Source organism: Astyanax mexicanus, chromosome 12 (genome assembly GCF_023375975.1).
Source record: "Astyanax mexicanus isolate ESR-SI-001 chromosome 12, AstMex3_surface, whole genome shotgun sequence".
Lineage (NCBI taxonomy): Eukaryota > Metazoa > Chordata > Actinopteri > Characiformes > Acestrorhamphidae > Astyanax > Astyanax mexicanus.
In genome coordinates this window covers 39,869,070-39,885,919 of record NC_064419.1, presented here as the reverse complement: position 1 = coordinate 39,885,919, position 16,850 = coordinate 39,869,070, and the positions used below count along the sequence as shown (strand labels likewise).

Here is a 16,850-nt window from a genome sequence, read left to right as displayed (position 1 = left end):
GCTTTAATAATTACAAAAACAATGTCTCTGCCTCCTAAGCGGAGTTATTTAATTGAAACTAACACAGTTTTAGTTTTATGTTTCTTACATACAGTAATACTTTTATGTAAGAAAATGTATATTCTAATTTCTGAAAGATTTCAGACAGCCACAATACTAGTCATTCTTAAATGCTTCTAATTAAATTTGTATTTATCCGAAACAAATACTATATAGGACCCTGCAGAAATAGTTATGGTTGTGGAATATAACAAATGCTGAAACCTGGAAGCCTCCACCCCGACATAGTGTAATACCTCTTCTCCTACAGTCCAAAAAAAAAAAATGTAAACCCTAAAAATTAAAAACAAAATGCAAGACTTTTTAAGGATGTGTGGGTACCCTTGTTAAACTATATAAAAAAAGTTTGTTCAAAGACCCAGGAAATGTTCATAAACATTTATTTTACACCAGCAAACCAGATATTTTTTTCTTCTTTCAGACAGACAATAACCATGCTACAACATAAAAGGTCTATTATTATACTTCATTATTCAGTGTATGTACATGAGACCTTAACCATTGAACTATGAGTCGCATAGTTTCATAGCCACATCCAAATAACATACCATCTGAAACAAGGACAAATCTTTAAAAACATGACAAAATAAGGTAATAAATTAAATAGAAAAATGCAATTTACCGTCTCACTATAATTACACACATTTTTCTTCCTTCCGAAGACTATAAGGATATTTTTTTTCCTGGTCATGTTATTCCATTGCATTCAACTAAAACATGTTGCATTTTTCCAACATTTCAATGTAGAAGCCATAGTAGGCATATATCAATGGAAGTGTGGAAGGGAGAAGGGAAATAATGCACAGGAGAGGATCACAGAGGCAAACATCCATCAAAAGCCATCAAGAGCAGGGGAACAACAGGGAAAGACAGGGAGTGAGCAAGAGAGAGGTGCACAGAGAATGCACAGAGAAGAGTGTCCCAGTGATAGAGTAAGAAGAGGACTGTGCTCGCAGGCTCAGTGTACACAACTCTGTGAAACTCTGAAGAAAGAGACAGATGACCGAGCATGGCTGGTGACATGATTACTACTAAGTTTCTGTTCTGAGTGCAGCTAAAATAATTTTCTGCATAAAATCATTGCATGGTCAGCCAGTAAGTCACAAAATGAGCATCAACACACCCTAAAAAGTGGGCTGAAGGATTGGCAAATGCGGTGGAAATGTTCATGTAAAATGTACAAGCTGAGGATGATCTAGAAATGATAAGCAGCTTAATCTTCTTATATTTTCGTAGTTAGAAATGCAGACAAGATCTAGCAAAATCTGTAGGAGGTTAAAGCACTTGGTTAAGGTAAAGAACAGTTGATTAGAGACATGTAGGTTTATGTATATGGCCACCTTGAACTACTGTATATAATTAAGGATACAGCACCCATAACAATCCAAACTACCAGCTTCACTCAGGACACAGAACGTAAACAGAGCACTACTCACTCTCAGGATTGATTACTTCGCAAAAAGAAGGTAACGTTACATAATAATAAAACGAGACACAAAAAGTAACAAGCATCAGGCTAAGTGGTTATCGTAAAATAAAGAAATGTCACACACTTTGGCTCAGAACACAATCTGTTAAACATTTAGCTGCTCACTGAAAACGTATCAGTTCCTTTATTTACTAACATTACATGAGGAGTGAAATGCTGACTGTGTTGCAGAAGCCTCGCTTTAATCAGCTTACAAACTACACAATTAAACTCGAAAAAAAAAACATGCCTGATTAAATGTTTCTCTGATTAATGCCATGTGATAAGAGATGTAAGAAAGATGTTTAAGAAGACCCTGTTATATGTCAGCAGTGGTTTTTAACTTTTGGGTGGGGGATGCCTAGTGGGCCATAGTGGTAATAGTAGGGACCTTTTCCCCAAAAAAATGGTTATATTTTGTTATAATCAGTAAATCGAAATAAAATCGTTCATATATAATAAGATAAGTGAGTTAGTTTACAAAAAAAATATTTTAAGGTTACACTTGTTGATCTGCATAGTACAGTCACATGACTGACAAAGCTTGTTCGTGGATTAGCAATTATGTTAATAAGTAAAACGTTTCTTTTTGTATGGAACACGGATAAATGGTTAAAAACAGGGTCTTTCGCAATTAAATATCAGAAGGTGATTTAAGTCAAGGCTATATTTGATTGTTGTGCTGTATTTATTTCAAATTTAAACTAATATTTGAATTATTTTGTGGGTTTGAAGAATCACTTCACTCGTATCTCATTTCAAATATGGTTTTTATTGAACTAAAAGTGATTCTTCTATGGCATCACTCAAAAACCATTTAAAGCACCTTTATTTTTCAGAGCCTACATCTCACAAAACAACAGTTCAGAAATTTCATATGACTCACAACATACCGTCCATAACGAATTAAAACCTTAAACATAAACAGTAACATTTACTGCAAGGACCCTCCCCTCTACTCTCAAAGCTGCAGAAAATGGGTTTTGTTTTCTGATTTAGAAGCTGCATGTATGAACATCATTTACTGTCTCAACTCTGCCGACTGACCAACTGACCTAGTCCTGTTTTAACACTGAGGAGTAAACAGCAATTAAAAGGCATGGCTTTCCCCAGAAAAAAAACAACTTCCAACTACCACAGGCAAATTTACTCACAATCAACATTACCTCTTGGCTTAAGGGTCTCAAGTGACCACAAAGATGGGGAGGGGGCACCCTAGTAAACCAGTCACATGACACAAGGATCAAGAACACTATAATAAATATGAGTCAACAATTACAAAGTAAAAATGCACAAAATATACATATACTGTACATACACACAGCGTGTGTATATTGTATATCTATATAAAAACCGTTAGATTTTTCCTTCCTTCTTACATATACATTTGGGTAGTAGAGATACGACAGACCAACAAAATGTGTTTGTGTTTGTGTCTGTATGTCCCTTACAGTATGAGATGAGGGATATTACAAAGCCAAAAGAGCAATAACAATAAGACCAATGCTAAGACTCAGAACATGCCGTAAAGTCTAAGAAGGACCAAATAGCCTAAAAAGGCTACGCTAGTACAACATACCCATACACACCCACATAACGCACAAGCTTATGATGTTAAAGGTCATTCTGAGTCGACTGATGCAGACTTAGTTTTTGCTCAGCTTTTCCAGTTGGTCGACACCTTAACACAGTACAGTTTTTAGATGGAATAAATAAATAAATATTAAGAAAATAGTTCTTCTGAAATATTGGTGGCATCTTTTGCAATTTTCTCATGTAATATGAACAAAGGGAAATGATGAGCAAGGAGAGGACTTTTCTGTCAGGATCAGTGGATTGAAAAAAAAAAAGTTAAAAATAAAAACTTGGTTAATGAGGTGGACACTGAACAAGGAGCCTGGGCCCTAAATTAAAACCTATAACAACTACAACTACAACTACTCACCATCAGCTTTTTCTCTTCCTAGAAATGCAATGGGACTGATGAAACAACCACTACTCCAACGTTAGACCAGCATTTCTTACCTACACACTTCCAAAAAAAAGCCAAGTGAGCCAACTGTTAACCACACACACACATCCATAACTGACTTCTGAACAGGAACAAATGTGTGCATTAATATATCCATTAGTAAAAAATTAAAATCAACCTCAACTACCAATGGCGGGGAAACAGTGCATGCTACTGGACAGCGAGCAAGTTTGGCTGGAGGAAAGGATGATGGGAAGGCAAGTTTGGAAGTCAAAGGCCAAAAAAGGAGTACAACAGGAGAACAAACGTCTTAGTGGTTTTGTTTTTTTTTTACGCTTTTTTTCCCAAGCTACACTGAGGCAAATACAAGCCACTCTGAAAGAATGATGATGGTGGTGGATGTGAGATAAGGGTAGAATGAGGGATATTTGAAAGAGTTCAGCTTGTTTTCCACGATCACTGGCTTTCCTCCTGGCCAATGGTGCCTTTTTCTTTTTTGTTGTTGAGGGAGTCGCTCCTCTGGTTGTTCCTCAGACTGGGGGGAGGGAGCAGTGTGGCAGATGGAGGGCCACGTGTCAGAGGCAGGGGAGGGCGGTGAGCATTAGTTGAAGCCAGTGTCGGTCCGGTAGGTGGTGTGGTGGCCATCGGATGTTAGTTGAGTGGTTTCTGTAGCTGAAGGCTGCAGGACAATGGGCTCACCTCCACCCGCCTCTGTTAAGGAACAAAAAAAAATATTAATTGATAAAAAATTTACAATACAACTGCAACACACATTCCCCTCTCTGAAAGAGAGAATAAAATAAATTGTATAAGTACATTTCCACAATAAAATGTGCTAAATCTAAGAATATATACATTTCACATGCAGTGTTTAGGTTTAAATGGTCTAATATGTCACCATTATTTGATCCAATACTGTTATTGTACATCAATATTTTATATAATATATTTATGACATAAAACCAATCAGGCACTTTGCATCTAATAAATACAAGAAGTAAAAGCAGTATTTATATATGAACAATAATTTTCTGTTTCAATTTCCTCCCAGTATGGTTGCTGCAAATGAGCACATACCCACATTTTACCACACACACTTGATCGCAAACAATTTTAATGCATCAAAGCACTTAAACATTCCTAATTATAAAACCATAACACAGCATACCAAGACAAACACCTAACCTCTCTCATCAGACTGCAGCTGCGCCTCCAAGTCTTCAGGAGAGACGTAGAACTCCGGGTCCTGTCCCTCAGGTGGCCGTGGTTTACACTTCCCACAGCAGCAGTTACAGCAGCAGCACAGACAGCAGCAGAAGTAGCAGCCTGTGGCCAGCCCACAGAACACAAACAGTGCCTACAGGGGGAGACAGCGTGCAGAAGAGAACATGAAAGAAAAAAAGGATGATGATTAGTCATAAAAAAGAAGCAGCACAAAACAAGGTAATAAACATGAATATATCCAGCCATATCATCCAATTGTGTGTTTTAGTGTGACAAATGTCACGAATTATGCATTTCCTTATCCATCAATTCACACAAGCATTACTTCACAAAAAAGAATACGTCAAACTTAACACTTTTAGTATTTTCCCGGGCAGGGATTAACCCTGTGCTCACATTGGTTACAATTTGCTTGCATCGCCCCATATTTGTCTCGTGAGCGCGTTTTTGACTGTGTGCGTGTTTTGGCTTGGCCACTTAGCACAGAGGCTAATCTAGCATTCGAGCATATAAAAACGGGGAAAAAATGTCGGTTCTAAGCCTCTCTGTCGTCTTCAGAATCATACTGCTGGCGATATGAACAAAGTATGATAGGAATTTAATGTTAGCAGAGAAGAAGGAGGGGATCTCGGACCCCACTGTGTAGAATGAAGCTTCAAGGCTTCATAAGTCATTTGCATCAAGTTGAGAAAATCTCAACTCGATTTGTCACTTGTCGCTCTGTTGCCTGCCAGTGTAAATGCAGGGTACGCCTTGCTGTTTCCTATATTTTCTATCGAAGGAAAAAATGTACATCTAAAATGTTGTTTAGTCCAAGGCTAGGCCTAATCCATATGCATATCCAGTCTCACCTTGGCCCACCAGCTGGACAAGACAAAGTAGGTGTTGACGTTCTCCTCGCCAAACTGTTCGGCTACATAGAGGCCCAGGGAGCCATACTTGTCGTAGATGTTGCGTTTGGTGGGGTCATTCAGGATGGCATGGGCGTTGTTGATTTCTTTAAATTTGTCTGCTGCTTCAGGATTGTCCGGATTCTTGTCAGGGTGATATTTCAGTGCAAGTTTCCTATGAGAGGAAAAGTACGACAATGTATAATTGTAAAATTATTGTGTGAGGGTAAATGGAGATGGTCAGCTGGGTACTGTAGAAAAGCAAGTTTAACAGACAATTCTACAAAATTACCTGTAGGACTTCTTTATGTCATCATTAGTGGCAATCTTGTCAACACCCAACACGTGGTAGAGAGATTCTCCGGAGGTGGAGAGGGTACGCTGCCTCTGCTGCTCAGCCATGGCGATTCACGTCCTCAACAATCTACAGAAAGACAAAAAAAATACAAACAGGTCTTAATAGGGCTGTGCAATATATACTTAAAGAACAATACACACATCAAAGAATGTGCAATGTCTTAAATTAAACTTTTTTGCTACTTAATACAATATTGATACAATAACATAGTTTACTCCAACACTAAACATACAGACAGTGTTATTGTTACTACGAACAATCAATGTAGAAACCAAAAAACAACAAAATATCACAATGTCAGTTTTCCCAGTATCATGCAACCCTAGACCTTATTCCAATATGTTGATATATAGATGGATGAATGCTTGTCACTTGGACATATAATAATCATCGAAACTGATTCATTACTTTAACCTCACAAATGATTGGAAGTGGTTAAAGATCTAGTATTATATGCAAAACAATGACACAAAACAGGATGCAAAGTTTTTAATCCCACTCATCCAGTGATAAAAATCTTTATAACCATGTTACCCTCAAACAACTCCTCAATCATCATCATCATCATCTTAAACATTACCACATTTTCTCAGTTTTATATAATTCCAGCATGCAGCAGCTCATCTGTAAAAATGTGAGTTCAGTGGTTGAGTATCAGGACCACTTTAAGCCTAATCCCAAATTTAGTTCATAATGTCTGTTTAAGGGTCCAAACAACCAATCCCCTTCCTGGGTTAGCAGCTGACCCCCACAGACACAGATTACACCTAATCCACCTGTTCTCAAGCCACTCATCCAACACTCTGCTGTAGGAGTGCAGAGTGTAACTGGCTGAGGTTCATGATCAAGTTTGCCACCTGAACAGAGTCAGCCTGACATCCCAGTTTTACCACGTAAGCAGCTCTGTCAGATGAACCAATTTCATCAACTGTGGTTGACACTGAGTGCAATGAGATGGGATAGTTGGGTCTGTGTGCTTAAGGCAACTGGAATGAATGTGCTGCCATGCCCTGGCCAGAAAAATAAAACCCAACCAAACAGTTTTAGATTTTCTATCTAGTACTCTTTAATATTTGTTTTGGAATTTGTTTGAATATGTTTAGTGTGAAAAAACATCATTATGAAGCAGCTTATCTTAACTGGAAGCAAAGTCATGTAAAATGACTTAAAGAAAAAAAACAAGGCCATAGGGAAAAAACTAATATTGCGATATTTTGCTGTTCTGCAACACATACTGCAATACTCTCTGATTTTGGTAGATCTGTATGTCATGAAAAATGAAAATATAATTTTTGATTAAGCTCATTATGGCATAATAGGTATATGGTTAAATTCACCCTGTAAGGGCTTGCCAGGGCCCTACAATGTAAATGTAATTTTTTCTCTCAAAATGCATTCCAATTTTAATGTCCATTCTTATTTTTTAATTCCATCTATTTTAATCCTCAATGTTGTGATTCTGTTGGTCATACATTGCATGTCCTGCAATGTGATTATTGTGCTTGTGCACTTTGTTATACATTTGATTTGACAGCACCAGCTGAGAAAGCTAGTAAATTCCCATGCAGAATTGCACTGTGGATCTCAGTGTCATTAGTGGTCTTTGCCAGGCTCTGTTGTGCAAATGAAGTACTCTTAAGAGGGGTACCCAGTTAGTGGCATTAAAAGCCTGTACTCTGCTTTCAATATAAGACCCATTCATTTTACACACCTACAAATATGCAAGTTTAATTTAGGCAATATGTAGATTTCTACACTGTTTTTTTTACATTGCCATCTAGCGGACGGATGAGGAACTGCAACCTCTTGCCACCTCACCAACTTACAACACATGGATCATATGATCTGACCAGCACTGAGGATAGGCTAAATTATCATCTGATTCTAATACATGGACACTTCACCCTTCCATATCTATTTATTTTTCCTTAAACTGACATTTTTAAGAGAAATTGGACATGTGACCTAAAGATGATTGTGGAATGGACATGCTTTTATCCCATTTCTTGCATGTGAGCATTTTACAAACATTGAGAGATAGACATTAGTCTGTATTCAACTATGAAAGAGTACTCTGTCCTGCTGCACCTCATTGGCAGTGGCACTGGATGAGGGAGTGTGGATAGAGATTAAAGTGGAGGAGAAGTGTGTTTTTATTTAATGATCCTGTGCATGCATTCAGCAAGCAGGGAAAAATGAAAAGCTTTTATTTTCTCTTTAATACACTCCACACTGTGGCCAACAATCCTGCTTTTCCTTGATATCCACTAAGAGTAAACTCACATTGTCAGCCAATCAAATGAAATGTGATTATATAGCTGTTATTACCTATACAGCTACACAGCTGTCCTCCTTTCCATTTCAAATGGTTTTGAAAAGGCAGCATTTACTGGGACTTAAAATTTAAATAAAACCATGAAGCAGCTTAAGGACAGCCACAAATTTTAGGGATTCAGCGTTGCACTGAAAAAAAATAATAAAAAATCACACAAGTGAATAATTTTCTCCAGATGGAGTTTGTTGGCTTGCACAAGCACGTCTTTGCAAACAAGAAGGCAGGTTGCGAATACTCTTAACAGTGGTTCTCAATCCTGGTCCTGCTACCACTGCCACACAGATTTTAGAGCTTCACCTAATTCCAACGCAATTAATCCAACTACTTAACTAAATGATGAGCTCGTGCTGAAAAAACTGGGGGTGCTACAGTAGAGGAACATCAAGACCAGCAGGGCAGGGTTTTTGCTTTTTAAAAAGGATTTTGTGGTCTGTCTCACTGACACAGAGAACCTGGCGCTTCCAGCTGCAATTTCAGCACAGAGATTTAAACACTGAAGCCACTTACGTTAATTAGTGGTTTAAATGGAAGACTGATCGATACTGCAACAAACTACAGTAGGAGGATCTCTCTGTGGTGATGAGATGTGGTGATTTAATGTACACACACATCTGAGATCTGTAATATTGGTAAGCTCTGTGTTCAGGTGTTGCAGTATAAATCAACAGTATGCCGAAATTACTGACACGATTCAGCATTAGGGGCTAAAGCCTTAGCCTATAATACTGCTAAAAAAAAAAAAAAAAAAAAAAAAAAAAAAATCATTACCCAATTTTACTGCATCCACATTCTGATTCTGAGACTGTTGGTAACATTAGTTAACAATCCACGTTTTCATTTTAGATGCTGATTCAGTATCTTTCAGCTTCTCAACAAATGCACAATTATAGCTGCCCACAAGGTGGAGATCCTAGGCCGATTTGTTTTAACAGCAGTGGGGAGAAAGAGAAATACATGAAATTTTGTCAAATCTATTACCTTGCTATCCCACAACTGACGTAGAAAGTCACACAAATTCTGTTCTGGCTGCTCAGACTGAGCTGTACTTCCACAAGGCAGATTTCCAATTTCAATACCACATGCTGAATGGTCCAAATTTGAATTGAAATTGTTAGATTTAATATTCTTTATTCATTTACACTGCCACTCAAATAACAAGTCTGCGTTTCATATGGCCAAAAGATTCCAAAAGATTTAAAATGTTTGGATTTTGGCTGTATGAATGTAGTATAAGTATAATTAGATAATGGATATAGAAAAACAGTTTACAGGAGAGGTACGAGATTGAAAAGAAGCAATAAGATGATGAAAAATATGGGGATGTGTGGAGCTACCATCATTTCACTTGCAGACAGAACAATGAGTGATAAATGATAACAAAAGAAAGGAAAAGTGAACCAGCCCATGATGTATATTTCGTGCAAGGCACTTCAGTACAAATACATGTACCATTTTACCCCTAGTAACAATGCACAGCAGACTTATACTGTAGGCTTCAGGAACTGAACTGAATAAACGGATATTGAATGGAAAACAAGATCCCAATCCTTGTGTAAACCTTAGTCTAAGGTGTTTCAGCACATATACAACAAATGTCTAACAACACTATCAAACCTCTATCCTCATCTGATCCAACGTAATTGTATGGTTTGAAATAAAATGGAAGAAGGACAGAATGTTCCAGAATTACGATTTTATGTTCAGTCATTTCACTTTGATGGAGAACAGAGTAGATGATGAAGAATAACAAAAGGAAATAAATCCAAACAGATGCAACCCTACCTTGTATTCTCTGTGCAAGTGCGTGCACCAAACTGTGACTTTAGTACTGTTGAACAGTCGTTCGGTAAAAATACATGCACCATTTCAACCCTAGAAACAAGTAGACCCACATCACAGCAGACTTAAATTGTTGTTTTCAGAAACTGATCTGACTAAACTGACACTGAATAGCAGACAAGATCCCAACCCTAGTCTCCCACAGATCTAAGAGCTCCTAGAAAGCATCATTCCCTAGAATTAATCAGCATCTAAATGGTAGATTAGCAAAGACTATTAGACTCCCTTTCTAATATCGTCTGAAATCAGCATGATCGGGCATATAGTGAACCGTTTAAACATGGCAGACATCAGATGAAAATTTTGTCTCAATAGAAGATGACGGCGTGAATAAATGAACCCAGCTTTTTAATGAAAAAGTAACTTCAAAGTGATATAAATAGATTCAATGCCACTGCTCGAATAATGCATGATGAATTCAGAGAATGCACTGTTGGGAATATAACAGACTGTAGTGCCAAAGCCAAAGAAAATCCACACATATAAATGTTTCAAATTACATGTCTATTGCCTATAAAAAATAACACAGGATACACTGTCAGGAAATAATCATTATATCTGTTTCACAGATGCTAAGTAGAACACTTTCCCTGCTTGCCACAGATCCTGACAGTGCCCGTACACAAATGACACAATGACATCATCACCCGGCCCTGTACAGTGATCAGAGGAATTACCCATGATTCATCAGCTGACTCACTTTTTCTCCCGTCAGCTGCTCCTTTATTGCCGCCTTTCACCAGGAGAAATCAATACTGATCATATGCCTCTGTTCTCTGGAAGTGTCACCCATTGTGGCCTATAATATACCAACCTGATAGAAAGCAGGCGTTTCCCCTCAGCCAGCTGCTCAGAACATAGATAGGTCTGAACCATATAGGCTGCCTCCAGCAATGCGACGCACCAACATGGATACTGCAGCTGTAGTGTTTCAACAGCAGGTTAAAACTGCTCAGCCACAGCCACACAGTCATCTACAGATCAGCAATAATGACGCAAAGAGTAATCCATTACGCATAGACGGACAATATTATCTGAATCATATAGGTATCAGCAGATAATTGCATAATTGCATAAATACAAAGCAAAGAGACAAATGTTTATATGTAACTAACATATCAAATCAATGTTGGATGTATTTGACACATCTGTGTTTATTACAGTCCATAAGATCAGAAAATTGGGATAACAAAGACTATATTCACATTACAAACCTTATTATTCAATTCAGATTTTACTTTTTTGACAGATCACGCTCATACATATAAGTGACCTGCATCTGTCTGTAATGTGAACGCATCTGTTCCTTGCACACATTCACACACTAAAAAGTGTCCAAACAATATATAAACCATGTATAAGAGGTTTTACCTGTTTACGAAGAACTATTTAAGAATTCACAAATCCATTAAAAGAATGGATCCACTGGCTCTGATGAACAACCGTTGAAGAACCCCCTTTTTGAACGAGTGTACATAAAAAGGATTGGATATTGGCATCAGTCCAAAATTTGCATTTCGGTGCAGGCCTACCATTAACTACTACACGCAAGGCCTGTGTCCAGCGCTCACAAGAAAAGAGGGAGTTCTGGCATCAGGATTTATTATTACCAGCTGTACAGAAAAGATATAGTGCATTACTAAAAATGACAAGAGTAGGATTATATAGTACTATATAGAACCACAAAGACTGAAAAACAGAAGACGCAAAAAATAGTTAAACAGTTCTTTAGGGAACTTTTTAAACATGGATTTGTGCGTTTACTAGGGCTGCAGCTAATGATTATTTTGGTAGTTGACTAATGCGGCAATTATTTTTCCGATTAGTTGATTAGTTACTGATTATGTCTGCCTTGACCCATCTCTGCCTGCTGTGTGTATAGCTCCTGTTTCTAGAATTCTCTGTATTTGCTTTAAAAACATAGAAATATCTGAACAATGGAATTAACACCCTTCAAAATGTTTAGAACATTGCCCTTCATATGTTGAGAGTGCTAATATTTAGTATGGAAATATGTAATCTGTTGTGTTTGGGCACTTTTGAAGACTGCAAACTGTATAAGTGTCCCCTGTACTTTGTGTAGTGCTGCAAATTAATGATTAGTTGACAATAAACATTTGGAGTCAACGAAAAAAAAAAAAAAAATGACTAATCGTCGCAGCCCTAGTGTTCACTATGTACGTGAACTATGTGACACAGGCAGACAAATGCAGTGTAAAGAGCTTGCCAATGGACTCAAACTGGTGCAGTGTGGTGCGGTTGCCTGGCCAGGAAAATTAACCCTAGTCTGCCAGATGGAATACAGTGCTGTCACCTGCTACGCTCCACCAACCACTGCATTTGTTGGACAATGTGAATGTCTGGATTAAATCAAACCCTATCTGGAAAAGGATATAACACACATTGACAAAATATGCAACTTAAAAGGCCCAGGCAACCATCCCTAGTAAAAAATAGTATTCTTTTTACTCTGCAGTACAACACTACATGGTGGCCAAACTGCAAGTTACACAATATGCTCTAAAATAGGTTATATATATATATATATATATCTAGCATACAGTCAGTGAGCAAGCATATGAGTCTGTGCATTGCTCTTTTTTTATCAGGGATATATCTGGAGAGGCTTGGGCTGATTTCCAACTATCACAAGCAGTTCTAGTGTATATTCACTGAGCACCCTTCAGCTGACTCTCCCTTTTCTGCCAGTTTACTCAGCACTGCCGGCCACTCATCCCCCTCCTGACCATACACAGGGTTTCAATAAGGCCTGCACAAAGAGAGCAAAGGGGGACTGGATTGCTTGAAAGAGTAGGACTACCAATTCCCAAATCACTGACGAGAGTGAGGACATTATAACGATAAGGAATATGAATCCTAAATTTAGGTGGAATCCATTTGACCAATGGATCTTAGACCTTTTAGAGCATTTACCACCCGCAATCAATCTAAAACTTTGAAGTACTGCCGACAATTCATTTCACAGGAATCTATGTGGCATAACACACACATTTGCGCCCATGGTAGTGTATGATTGATTATTGTTTCAAGTCAGTGCAGTATGCCTGAGACATCTCAGAAAGTCTGTGACTAGGAGATGTATTGGGGTGCAGTGTAGTGAATTACGGCATTCTCTTAACTTCTACATTAATTAGCAATCCTAACGCAGAAATTATAGGAACCAATTGATAGCTGGATGCTTTAGCACAGGGTTTTGTAGGGCATATGAAACTGATTACTATTATTATTATATCAAAATCTTTAATATAAGAAAAAGAAAAGTCTGATGTCATCTGGTGTATCACCAGTGCTTCATGTGTCTCAAATTTTGAGAACCACTGAATTCTATAACTATACAGCTCAATCACAACAGCAGAGCAGATCCATGCAGGGGAAAGCTGATACCAGTAGCAAGCTATGGTCATTTTACAGTAGTGAGAGTCGTGTTACAAATCTGTAAAACAAGTGTAATTGTTGTGAAAAAAGGCATGAGAACAGATGCCCTTCTTTTTTTACTGAAGCATCAGCTAAGCTGTAAACGACAGAAGCCCATTCCCACCACTTAATATGTATATAAAAAATACAGCACCTATTGTTTTTCATTATTAAGTAAATCATTATTTTGAGATACATTGTCTTTAATTTAAAATGCTCTCTCATTGTATTGAGATACTTGGTTTTTAATTTAAAATGCTATCCTATGATTGAGCAACTCATATTTAATTTTAGATGTTCTCTCATTATTTTTAGACACTTGGTTTTTATTTTTTAAATTAGGATGCTCTCATTGTTTTAAGATACCTGGTGTTTAAATTAGTATGCTCTCTCACTATTTAGAGACACATGGTCTTTAATTTGAGATGCTATATCATTATTTTGAGGCACTTTTGGTTTTAATTTAGAAGGTGCTCTAATTATTCTGAGATTGAGATGCTTTCATGATTTTGAGATACTTACCTAGTCTTTAATTTAAAAATCTCACACACTGTTTTGAGATAATTGGTCTTTAATTTGAGATAAATAAAATACTGACAAGTTAGTATTTTAAAACAATATATATAACGTTTTTTTTTTGCAGTGGTGATAGAGTCAGTATTTTGGGGATACTAAAAATACTAGTTAGTAGTGGTAGTATCTTAAAGTAATTATATATCAAGAAACCAATTCACCTAATATTGAAAATACATACAGGATTTTTTAAGTAGTGGGAATAGAGTCGAAACCAGGTAGCAACACATCCTATCCTCCTTTCCCACTAGGATAACTAGGTTAGCTAGATGGGAGCTGATGATATGAAGGACAGGATGGCTAACAGCTCCGGATTTCTATTACGGGAGGATGAATTTATGAATTTGATGAATTTGAAGAGAGGAGCATTTTACACTCAGAACAATGGATGGTGCGTCGCTGTTGGCATGAGAAATGGCGCACTTTTGGCAATATCATCCTGTAACATCACCACCACCACTAACACCACCAAGCAACCTCCATTAGAAACCGAGCAAACGGCCCGACCACTCATTCACGACGAGCGAGCGCAATATCACTCTCAAACAGCGGAGGCAGACGAAATCACGACCCGCCACTGCGCTTCACACAAACCCGGGCTAAAATAACAGCAGTTAAAGGCGCTAAACACTCCCAGCCGCCCTGCTGCAGCCCTTCCGCTGGATTATTCCTCTAAACGGGCGGATTTAGCGTTTTTACAGCGGCTAATCTCCAGCCCGCTAGCTGCTGCAGTAGCTGAGCTAGTAGTTATATTTTAGCTAACCCAGCAGCAGCGCTGTGTAACGGTATAGCGCTAAGTTAGCTTAGCCTAGCCTAGCTCGGTTACCATATTGGTTAGCCGTTAGCTCAGCTCCGTCTCTCCCGCTGAATAAAGCGACGCAGCGCAGCCGCCCGGATAAAACTGCCCGCTGCCCGAGACCCGCCCGCGTTAAGATGTAATAATCCCCCCGTGATCTTACCGTTCCGTCGGCCTCGACGCGCTGCGGCTGCCTGCGGTTTCAGTGCGGTTCAGCTCGACGTTAAATTCGTGGCTGCATCCCCGGGACGCGAACGGTGAGCTGCAGCAGCGGCGGGTCTCGCGCGACTCCTCCCCCGCCAACAAGGGGGTCGCGAGGAAGGCCCTGCGTGTGTGTGTGTTAGAGTGATTGAGTGTGTGCTGTTTAAAGCGATTCTCTGTAAATCATAACATCTAATAATGAAAATTATTCTAATATATAGTGTATAATAATTATTATAATATAGAGAATATATGATTATATATAATGTAGATAGATAGATAGACAAACAATAAGTATCGTACAATGCAAGGGCACATTGAGGGATATCTAAGACTCTAAACTATAAAATTCTAAATGAAGACTTATTTTAGACAAAAAACTATAGAAAGTGTTAAAGTAATCAGTTGTAGATATGAGGTAGTGCAGTAAAAGAATAAATTAAGTATAGCAGGTATCAGCAGATATGACAATATTAAACATAAACCTGTGCAAGTATTGTATTTAAGTTAGGTGCGTAGTGTAGTGTCCGGGGGTGCAAATATACAGGATGTCCAGTAAAGTGTCCAGGAGTGCAAGTGTACAGTATGTACAGTAAAGTGTCCAGGAGTGCAAATGTACAGGATATACAGTAAAGTGTCCAGAAGTGCAAATGTACAGGATGTACAGTAAAGTGACTAGTGTCCAGGGGTGCAAATAAACAGTATATACTTTAAAATCTTCTACAAGAAACTTGGAGAAGCTGCCTGTTTTCTCTATAGTCCACTGAGTAATTCCACATTAGTAACAGTAATCAAACCCAAATTCTGCAGTTTTGAAAATAGATGTAAAAACTAGACAAACATCCTAACTGAAATTTTGGAGGACATGAATTGATTGATTTGTATTCAGGAAAATATGGATTTTAAAATAAAGTTCAGGAAAGAACCATTTTTATGATTTCATTCATTATATTTTGATATTATCAGATTTACTTAAATATATTTTTTATATTTTCTATTACAGTTACATTTATGCTTTTCAGTAATCTTCCTTATCAAACATGAAGGATTTTATATAATGCTTGAATAGAAATCCTTAGAATTTAGTGGTGTAATGTCAGGCAGACAATTGACAAAAATCCTGGCCTTTTAACAGAACCGCATTACACAAATATAGCAACAAAAGTGTAATGAGAGATGGGTAAATGGCTCACTTACAAATGTTGCACTCAACTTGGTCTGTGTCTCCAGATTACATATCTACTTACTAAATATCAAAACATAAATCAGAACATCCAGACATTTAAATGCCTTTTAAATCTCATGTTCAGATGTTTCTATCGTTTTTAGAGATGGAGGACATGGCAGAAATAATCATTGACTAATTGACTAATCGAAAACATAATCATCAGATTAGTCGACTTCCAAAATAATCATTAGTTGCAGCACTAACAAAAAAAGTGATTCAGTGAATTCAATGTGAAACTCAAATATTATATATGGATGTGTTACACATATCTACGTGATCTATTTTAAGTGTTTATTCTATTTAGTTTTTTGTTGATGATTATTGCTTACAGTCAATGAAAAAAAAAACAATATCAGTGTTTCAGAAAATTAGAATATTATATAAGACACATTTCTACTTTTGGCATTGTGGACATATGTCCCAAGCCTTGCTGGAAAATGAAATCCGAATCTCCATAAAAGTAAAAGCAGA

At 37.7% G+C, this 16,850-nt stretch overlaps 1 protein-coding gene across 2 annotated transcripts; it reads right to left on the bottom strand.

Moving 5' to 3' along the window:
* Positions 1–423: 423 nt before the first annotated feature.
* dnajc5aa (DnaJ (Hsp40) homolog, subfamily C, member 5aa) lies at positions 424–15,258 on the bottom strand. Of its 2 annotated transcripts, none has more exons than XM_007231884.4 (5): positions 15,114–15,257; positions 5,907–6,038; positions 5,576–5,789; positions 4,686–4,857; positions 424–4,211 (listed from the first exon to the last, which is right to left on the bottom strand). In XM_007231884.4, the coding sequence occupies exons 2-5, from the start codon at positions 6,014–6,016 to the stop codon at positions 4,102–4,104; spliced, it is 606 nt and encodes a 201-aa protein (XP_007231946.1). In that variant the 5' UTR covers positions 6,017–6,038; positions 15,114–15,257; the 3' UTR covers positions 424–4,101. The 2 variants fall into 2 exon arrangements, with proteins under 2 accessions (XP_007231946.1, XP_007231947.1); XM_007231885.4 differs by having other exon boundaries at positions 4,078–4,211; positions 4,669–4,857; positions 15,114–15,258.
* Positions 15,259–16,850: the final 1,592 nt, after the last annotated feature.

Bases quoted from the DNA above. Each gene is read 5' to 3' on its own strand.
- dnajc5aa (XM_007231884.4), bottom strand. From the start codon at position 6,016: ATGGCTGAGCAGCAGAGGCAGCGTACCCTCTCCACCTCCGGAGAATCT. The intron at 5,790-5,906 runs GTAATTTTGTAG...TTCCTCTCATAG, and splicing joins GACATAAAGAAGTCCTACAG to GAAACTTGCACTGAAATATC. The intron at 4,858-5,575 runs GTGAGACTGGAT...CTCCCCCTGTAG, and splicing joins TGTCCAGCTGGTGGGCCAAG to GCACTGTTTGTGTTCTGTGG.